This window comes from Xyrauchen texanus, chromosome 30 (assembly GCF_025860055.1).
Source record: "Xyrauchen texanus isolate HMW12.3.18 chromosome 30, RBS_HiC_50CHRs, whole genome shotgun sequence".
In the NCBI taxonomy this organism is placed as follows: Eukaryota; Metazoa; Chordata; class Actinopteri; order Cypriniformes; family Catostomidae; genus Xyrauchen; species Xyrauchen texanus.
In genome coordinates, this window is record NC_068305.1 from 40,236,391 (window position 1) to 40,246,390 (window position 10,000).

The 10,000-nt window shown below is 44.8% G+C and overlaps 2 protein-coding genes across 2 annotated transcripts in view; one reads left to right on the forward strand and one right to left on the reverse strand.

Moving 5' to 3' along the window:
- Positions 1–10,000, reverse strand: part of psmg4 (proteasome (prosome, macropain) assembly chaperone 4) — a 180,371-nt gene that overhangs the window by 1,278 nt on the left and 169,093 nt on the right. The gene's annotated exons all lie outside the window — the stretch shown is intronic.
- Positions 3,504–10,000, forward strand: part of LOC127623582 (rho GTPase-activating protein 39-like) — a 46,182-nt gene continuing 39,685 nt past the window's right edge. The window contains exon 1 of the mRNA XM_052097974.1: positions 3,504–3,606. Coding sequence (XP_051953934.1) covers positions 3,596–3,606 — 11 coding nt within the window. The 5' untranslated portion in view covers positions 3,504–3,595. The remainder of the gene's footprint in view (positions 3,607–10,000) is intronic.

Genomic DNA, 10,000 nt, shown 5'->3' on the forward strand with positions numbered 1-10,000 from the left:
ACAAATTAAGATTTTTAAAGGTTATTTCAGCTCTGTAGATCCATACAGTGGAAGTGAATGGTGACTAAAACTTTGAAGCTTCAAAAAGCACATAAAAGCAGCATAAAAGTATTCCATAAGACTCCAGTGGTTAAATCCATGTCTTCAGAAGTGATATGATAGGTGTGGGTGACAAACATATAAATATTTTAGTCCTTTTTTCCCTGCCCAGTAGGTGGCGATGTGCATGCAGAATGTGAATAGCCAAAAACAAAAGAAAGTGAAAGTGGAGATTTAAAATATAATTTAGTGTAGGACCATCGAGGATATGAGAGATAAATATAATAATAATCATTGTATGTATGAGGACACATTCTCACAGAACACAAACCTCCATTGTAAACAGCTTCAAACCTGTTATTATTTTAGGTTTGTATACAATATTATTACTATATTCTTGAGGTATGAAATATTAGATGTATATGTTGAAGTAAATGATGATGCATTGCAAACACTAGAGGCCACTGTTAGTCATTTAATCAGTGAGCATAAAGGATTTTCCCATGCTGCAATTTACGTTTATATGTTCCTTGCATGATTAAAAAAAAACAAAAAAAATGCATAAATAAATAAATATAACAACTGAAAAGGCTGGAGGGTGATGGCGTACTCCAGTTGGAAATTTGTGCTTTTAATCACGTCCTTCATCGCATAATTTTGGGATTAAGTCTCAGGTCCCAAAGAGAACTTTTTTCAATTCCTTATGACGCCCCACATTAATCTACATTTCACAATTTTGGAGCTGTTCTGTTACACTATTGTTTTGTATAAACTTCTGTTCCCTTATCTGATTTATTTTTGTTTTTTAATCATTTTGCAATGTTTGATTTTTATAGCATTACATATATAGGACAGACTGATTGATTGACTGACAGACAGACAGACAGATAGACAGACAGACAGATGGATAGATAGACAGACAGACAGACAGACAGATAGACAGACAGACAGATGGATAGATAGACAGACAGACAGACAGATAGACAGACAGACAGATGGATAGATAGACAGACAGACAGACAGACAGACTGATTGATTGACTGACAGACAGATAGACAGACAGACAGACAGATGGATAGATAGACAGACAGACTGAGAGATAGACAGGCAGACAGCTAGATAGACAGACAGACAGATAGATAGACAGACAGACAGATGGATAGACAGACAGACAGATGGATAGATAGACAGACAGACTGAGAGACAGACAGACAGACAGACATTGATAGATAGACAGACAGACAGACTGAGAGATAGACAGACAGACAGACAGACAGACAGATAGATAGATAGACAGATAGACAGACAGATAGACAGACAGACAGATAGACAGACAGACACACAGAGAGACAGATAGACAGACAGACACACAGACAGACAGACTGAGAGATAGACAGACAGACAGACAGACAGACAGATAGACAGACAGACAGACTGAGAGATAGACAGACAGACAGACAGATAGATAGATAGATAGATAGACAGACAGACAGACAGACAGACAGACAGACAGACAGACAGACTGAGAGATAGACAGACAGACAGATAGATAGATAGACAGACAGACAGACAGACAGACAGACAGACAGATAGATAGATAGATAGATAGATAGATAGATAGATAGATAGATAGATAAATACATAGACAGAGAGACAGACAGACAGATAGATAAATACATAGACAGAGAGACAGACAGACAGATAGATAAATACATAGACAGAGAGAGAGACAGACAGATAAATACGTGGACAGAGAGACAGAGAGACAGACAGACAGATAGATAAATACATAGACAGACAGACAGATACATAAATACATAGACAGAGAGACAGACAGACAGATAGATAAATACATAGACAGAGAGACAGACAGACAGATAGATAAATAGAGAGACAGACAGACAGACAGATAAATACATGGACAGAGAGACAGACAGACAGACAGATAAATACATAGACAGAGAGACAGACAGACAGATAGATAAATACATAGACAGAGAGACAGACAGACAGATAGATAAATACATAGACAGAGAGACAGACAGACAGACAGATAAATACATGGACAGACAGACAGACAGATAAATACATAGACAGAGAGACAGACAGACAGATAGATAAATACATGGACAGAGAGACAGACAGATAAATACATGGACAGAGAGACAGACAGACAGACAGATAAATACATAGACAGAGAGACAGACAGACAGATAGATAAATACATAGACAGAGAGACAGACAGACAGACAGATAAATACATGGACAGAGAGACAGACAGACAGACAGATAAATACATAGACAGAGAGACAGACAGACAGATAGATAAATACATAGACAGAGAGACAGACAGACAGATAGATAAATACATAGACAGAGAGACAGACAGACAGACAGACAGACAGATAAATACATGGACAGAGAGACAGACAGACAGACAGATAAATACATAGACAGAGAGACAGACAGACAGATAGATAAATACATGGACAGAGAGACAGACAGACAGACAGATAAATACATAGACAGAGAGACAGACAGACAGATAGATAAATACATAGACAGAGAGACAGACAGATAAATACATGGACAGAGAGACAGACAGACAGACAGATAAATACATAGACAGAGAGACAGACAGACAGATAGATAAATACATAGACAGAGAGACAGACAGACAGACAGATAAATACATAGACAGAGAGACAGACAGACAGATAGATAAATACATAGACAGAGAGACAGACAGACAGATAGATAAATACATAGACAGAGAGACAGACAGACAGACAGACAGATAAATACATGGACAGAGAGACAGACAGACAGACAGATAAATACATAGACAGAGAGACAGACAGACAGACAGATAAATACATGGACAGAGAGACAGACAGACAGATAAATACATAGACAGAGAGACAGACAGACAGATAAATACATAGACAGAGAGACAGACAGACAGATAGATAAATACATAGACAGAGAGACAGACAGACAGACAGATAAATAAATAGACAGAGAGACAGACAGACAGATAAATAGAGACAGACAGACAGATAAATACATAGACAGACAGACAGATAGATAAATACATAGACAGAGAGACAGACAGACAGATAAATAAATAAATAGACAGAGAGACAGACAGACAGATAAATAAATAGACAGAGAGACAGACAGACAGATAGATAAATACATAGACAGAGAGACAGACAGACAGACAGATAAATAAATAAATAGACAGAGAGACAGACAGACAGACAGACAGACAGATAGATAAATACAGAGACAGAGAGACAGATAAATGAGCGTTTCTGAGTTGCCATGGTAACCGCCTCGTTTCAGCCTCTCTGCGCTCTCGCCCTCTAGAAGCGCAAAATGACGTCAGGTTGTCGGTGGTGACGGAGACGCGGGCGGACAGCGCGTGTCCAGATACTCGTTCATTCGCTTTTACTGCGGCGGCGGCGGCGGCAGTGGCACAGCCTCCACCACCATGACTGACGTCCTGTGGATTACTTTCACTGCGTTTTAAAACGGGACTCGAGAGGGAACCATGGCTGAGAGGTAAACACTCAATGCATACATTAGATGTACGTGTGTGAAATGAAATGCGGCGAACGATCCCGATTCCCGGACGCACCGGGAAGCAACGGGCGTGAGACTGCGTGGTGTATGATGGTCAACCCCCCGTTCCTGTAGGGGATCAACAGCATCATTTATCACTATCGCATCACTTAAACATGATGAAATGCATTTATAGACTTGAGTTGCATCTGTTTATCTCCACATAGTGCTTTCTAGCTTTCAACCCCTCCACACCTATGAGCCAGTGCTCAAGGAGATCCGCGGTGATCCCTGGACCGATTCATTGTTGATTTTCTGTCAGTCCTCCGTAAAGGCTTAAGCGCATCACGCACCTACGGAACGCATCCCCCCAGAGGCGCGCACACGGCTGGGCGATGCGATGCGAGGACGCGCAAGATCTTATTTTAAGCCCGTGCGCTCCAGAAAAATGCCATGATAGGGACGCAGACACCTGCGGCACGCGATCCACGTTGCGTTATCCCATAACGCAGGTATTTCATTATTAATGGCTGGTGTTGAGGAAGTCAGCGGTCCATGTGGAAATGCGAAGTGTCATTTTTATTAGAAACCTCCTTGTGTTTATCAAACAAAGCTCTTGATACAGTGCATTGCTGCAGGGATCGCTTAGGCTACTTTCACTATCTGGGCCAACACCTGTCATGTTCCAGACAAATTAAAGCCAACAAGCAGGGCTGTAGCTAATGAGGTGAAAGGTGGTAACGATTCTAGGGGCCCACAGATCCAGAGGGGCCCACAACAAATTTTAAACTGTATATTTAGGGTCACCGATTGCCTTGCTACAGTTATTAAAACAATGTAAATGTCTCTTATCACACCTCACCGAGCCCTCTTATTTTTTACAGTCGCTCTCCTCCAATCACCTGCCAACGGACACTTTTCGCGATTCATTTCAGTTTATTGGCCACGGACGAAATCAAGGTTTTTCACCCATGGCGTTTCGCATTAAGTGTTTTTTAGTACCGCACATAAAATGTCCCGTTTACCTTACAGATATCACCGATATGTGTGTAAGTACAAATCGCACCTCTGAAAAGTGTCAGGGGAGGGGCCTGCCTATTTTTAGCGAATCAGAAACGCTCTCTGCCCATCAGTAATTTTACGTGACATCCGGTTGGCTTATATCTGCAGTGGGCGGGGTTTTGGGCGGGAAGGTGTGTATAACTTATTCTTCGTCAAAATACTTTCTCAGATCCCAGCTTCAAATGCAGAGACAACTATAACAGCCATTTATATGTTAATTCACTGGAAAAATTGAAACAATGTTTCTCTGTGGCGCTTTAAAAATTCCTCAGTTTGTTTTGAGCGACCCGTCCAGCCCGACACTACAACGTTGACTCCACCCGAGTTGGGGGGCGGGACTATATGTTTCCTTCAGATAGGGCTGGACTGGTAATCTGGCATACCGGGCATTTTACCGGTGGGCCGACGCACTGTGGGGCCGATTAGGGGCGGACTGGCAACTGGGAGAACCGAGCGGGATGGCCGCGAAACTTGCCGAATGGGCCGCGGTAAGCTAAAATGAGCTGCCGCGTTATGCAGAACGGACCACAAAACGGTGCCATGATATGCAGAAATGCCCCGCCCCCGACAAGTTTTGGGCCAGTTGCCATGTGAAATCCCGGGCCGATTTCTCCTCCCAGTTCTGCCCTGCTCTTCATGGTTTAACGTCAAAAGCATAGGATAACATGATTATTGTCATGCCCGGGATTGCACATGGCAACTGGCCCAAAACTTGACGAGTGGGTGGGGTGGTGCATATCACAGCGCCGTTTTATGGTCCGTTCTGTATAACACGGCGGCTCATTTTACCTTAACGTGGCCCATTCGGCACTTTTCGAGGCCGACCAACCGGCCCGCTCGGTTCTCACGATGGCCAGTCCACCCATGATCGGCCCCAAAGTGCGTCGGCCCACCGGGAAAATGCCCGGTATGCCAGAATACCAGTCCAGCCCTGATGAAGAGGCATGTGCACAACTTGTGCACACATTGGATAAGTCGGTTAGGATGCCTGTTAAGCTGCTTACATGCAACGCAAAATCAGCGTAATGGGCAAAAATCGACCCGTGTTGATCAATTTATGCTTCCGCAATTTATGTCCTTTCACCCATAAAGGAACGTCGTTTTTTATTTTATCCTATGCGTTTGACTTTAAACCATGAAGAGCAGAGCTGGACTAGGAGGAGAAATCGGCCCGGGATTTCACATGGCAACTGGCCCAAAACTTGTCGAGTGGGGGGGGCATTTCTGCATATCGCGGCACCGTTTTGTGGTCCGCTCTGCATAACACGGTGGCTCATTTTACCTTAACGCGGCCCATATGCCAATTTTCGCAGCCGACCAACCGGCCCGCTCGGTTCTCCCGATGGCCAGTCCACCCATGATTCCTTGCGTTGTCTGATTTTTTTAAATAACGTGTTTAAACGTATTGTTGTGCATGCAGATGAGCTCCCAAACTCACGCTATTGGCTATTGAGTCTATGTTGTTTTATCGGGCGATAAATTAAACCTACAAATAGCTTATAAATGACTCTACATATTAAGATGTGATAGTAAAACATATTTTACCATAAAAAAAAAACGTTGCATGCTACAGCTTTAACGAACAACCTTTAAAAATGTCTGCTCCGCCATGACAGTTGTTGACCTGAAATCAGGGCTGGACTGGTAATCTGACATACCGGGCAATTTCCCGGTGGGCCGATGCATTTCAGGGCCGATCAGGGGCGGACTGGCCATCGGGAGGACCGAGCGGTCCGGTGGGTCGGCCACGAAACGTGCCGAATGGTCCGCGATAAGCTAAAATGAGCCGCCGCGTTATGCAGAGCGGACCACAAAACAGCGCTGCGATATGCAGAACAGCAAACACCTACTCAACAACTTTTGGATCATCCAAGTAATCGTGCTCATATGTGTACTGAGTGTAGAAACAGACAGGTATCTGTTCAAACATGTAGAAGTAGGATGTGTTTGGGTGTGCTGGGTGGAGCGCAGACATCCTGTCCCATTGGGTCATTTGCTTCATTTCAAAGTGTTGGTGTTTACATTGTTGTCCGAATGGATGCCTTTGTCACATTGTGGTTTTAACATTCAAAACACCAGGTGCGCAGGTGCTCATTATATCTGGCCATCTCTAGATACGCCCGTCCACTTTGAGGGCATCTGTTGACTTGCGTTTATCTTCATCACACATAAAGTCCAACCTGCTATATTCACCAAAGCTTGTGTCGAGATTTGGTCCTCACTCACGATTTGGCAGGCACACTATCAAACCATCATACTGAAGTGATTTGAATTGATCCGGCCTGTTAAACATGCTTAGACAGGCATTATGAAACACAGGAACGACACATGGAAGCTTGGTTTTTTGATGTTGTTATTCATCCACCAGCGCTTTGAAAGATTCCTCAGCGAGGTCAGAGGAAGACAATCTGTCTTAGTAATGATATTTAAATAGACTGCCCTTGGAAGACATGCATATAGATCAGCATATAGGCTATAGAACGATACGGTCACATCGAATTATGTGGCATTTTAAGAAGTAGCTAAGGCCAAGAGTCATTTGTAAAACCAAGTCAGGTCCTGTAATTGGTGACCAAGTATTTAAGATAATTCCAGCCTATGTCCAACCCCCCAAATTAACCTCAGGAGCTTTGGAAGGGAAAGTCGTGCCATATTGTAAAAATGAGTGATGTAATTTGTCCAAGAGGCAGTAATTAATGTGCTATTATTGTAGACTCTTAATTACTTAAAACAGAAAATATGGAGATAACTGTCCGTCTGATGAGCTGATTATTGTTGTAAGTCATACAAAACATGCAGATGGAAGAAAGAAAGATTGCAGATCAGCTGACAGACGCTGCTGCCAGATTTTGTGTTCCAAGTAAAGATTGTTTTGGAAAGACCAACAGCACTGATGATGAATTTGATGAAGTAATGCATACGGTACAGGACTGCTTGAGATAAAAAATGCAGTAAGCCACTTGAGGCTGTGCGTTACAGTGATTTAACTACAAACAAATCATTTATTTAGTATTTTGACTTGTTTTCAAGTAAAAACATCTAAATAAATATCATAAAAAATATGTATTTAATAGAGAAGCAAATGGATTAGGAATAACATATCAGGTCTTGTTTTCAGAGGAATCTAATCCTCACAGTATAGTTTATGCTTAAAACAAGAAAAAAGCATTTGCCAGTGGCGTTTGAAAAACTATATTTTTTCAAATAGTTTTCTCTAAAAACTAGACCTTATATCCTTAAAGCTATTTTCACAGCAAAAATAAAATACGTTGTAAATGTAACTTGGGTAAGGGTGAAGCAACCCGGGACTTGGGCAGGGGAAAGGTGACCGGGTACTCGGGCAGGGGCAAGGTGACCGAGGACTCGTGCAGGGGCAAGGCGACCGGGGACTCGTGCAGGGACAAGGCGACCGGGGACTCGTGCAGGGACAAGGCGACCGGGGACTTGGCCAGGGGCAAGGCGACCGGGGACTCGGGCAGGGGCAAGGCGACCGGGGACTCGGGTAGGGGCAAGGCAACCGGGGACTCGGGTAGGGGCAAGGCGACCGGGGACTCGTTCAGGGACAACGCAACCGGGGACTCGGGTAGGGGAAAGGAGACCGGGAACTCGTGCAGGGACAAGGCGACCAGGGACTCGGGCCAGGGGCAAGGCGACTGGGGACTCGGTCAGGGGCAAGGCGACTGGGGACTCAGGCCAGGGGCAAGGCGACTGGGGACTCAGGCCAGGGGCAAGGCAACCAGGGACTCGGGCAGGGGCAAGGTGACCGGGGACTCGGGCAGGAGCAATTTGACCGGGGACTCGTGCAGGGACAAGGCGACCAGGGACTCGGGCCAGGGGCAAGGCGACTGGGGACTCAGTCAGGGGCAAGGCGACTGGGGACTCAGGCCAGGGGCAAGGCGACTGGGGACTCAGGCCAGGGGCAAGGCAACCGGGGACTCGGGCAGGGGCAAGGTGACCGGGGACTCGGGCAGGAGCAATTTGACCGGGGACTCTGGCAGGGACAAGGCGACGAGGGACTCTGGCAGGGACAAGGTGACCGGGGAGTCTGGCAGGGACAAGGCGACCGGGGACTCGGCCAGGGGCAAGGCGACCGGGCACTCAGGCAGGGGCAAGGTGACCGGGGACTCGGGCAGGCGCAATTTGACCGGGGACACTGGCAGGGGCAAGGAGACCGGGGACTCATGCAGGGAAAGCGACCGTGATGGAGAAGACATCCCCACAATCGTGACTGAAGCAGATACCTTTTTCTTCCTCCTCCACCTCTTCCTCCTTTAGCCTGCTCCCTCTGGCTCAAGAACGTTGGTCAGATCATGACATGCAAGCTAAGTTTGGCCAACAAACCAGCGCTTTGATGTTCCTGTTCAAACCCAACCAATACAGAGTGCGGAATACCCGCTCTGCTTGGTTAAGCTGAGTGACCAAGTCCCAATTTGTTTTTACATTACTGCGAAACAGATTAGGATCCTTGGCAAAGCTCCAAAGCCTCAGATGGATCTGTCTAGGAAAGACACAGCTTAACTAGCCTGCAGTCTTCCGATTGAAAAGCACCCAAAGACACAACTTTAACAATGCACAGTAACTTCAAAATAAAAGCCCAAACTCCTTTCGACCTCTTCTGGCCACTAGGGAAAAGTCCCAGACATGACAGATATCTACATATTTTTACTGGAAAACAAGACAAAGGTACAGATTAAGAAAGTATTGTCGAGAATATTGTCAGAATTTGGTTTAGCAACTACAGTACTGTATCTATCCATTTTAGAACGCAGCATACTTGATTCGATCCAATATCTTTAGTCATTTCCAAAAAGACGGTTCAATTGTTTCCGGTGTGCTTTGAAAAATGTAAAAACATTTAAAGTGATTCAAGCTCCTTTTTTGATGTTTTTCTCCCCCAAGGAAAAAGAGTTGCAAGCACTTAAATTCAAAGTCTTGTCACACAGATAAACATGACTCGCACAGCTATAGACACAAAGTGACAGTGACGAGGGAACAGCAAAGAGTGGTGAAGAAAGAGACAATCGGAGAATGAATGAGACAGCGTCAGGCTCACTGAATCAAGAGGGAGACGTTCAAATCCTCTGTGTTGTGCTTGTTTATATCAGGGCATCAATGCATCTGAGACTTGGATTGCTTGACTCATTAGAATACCTGTGTGAGTGTGTGTGTGTGTGTGTGTGTGTGTGTGTGAGTGAGTGTGTGAGTGTGTGTGTGAGTGTGTGTGTGTGAGTGTGTATTTATCACTTTGTGGGGACCAAATGTCCCCATAAGGATAGTAAAACCCGAAATGTTTGACCTTGTGGGGACATTTTGTCGGTCCCCATGAGGAAAA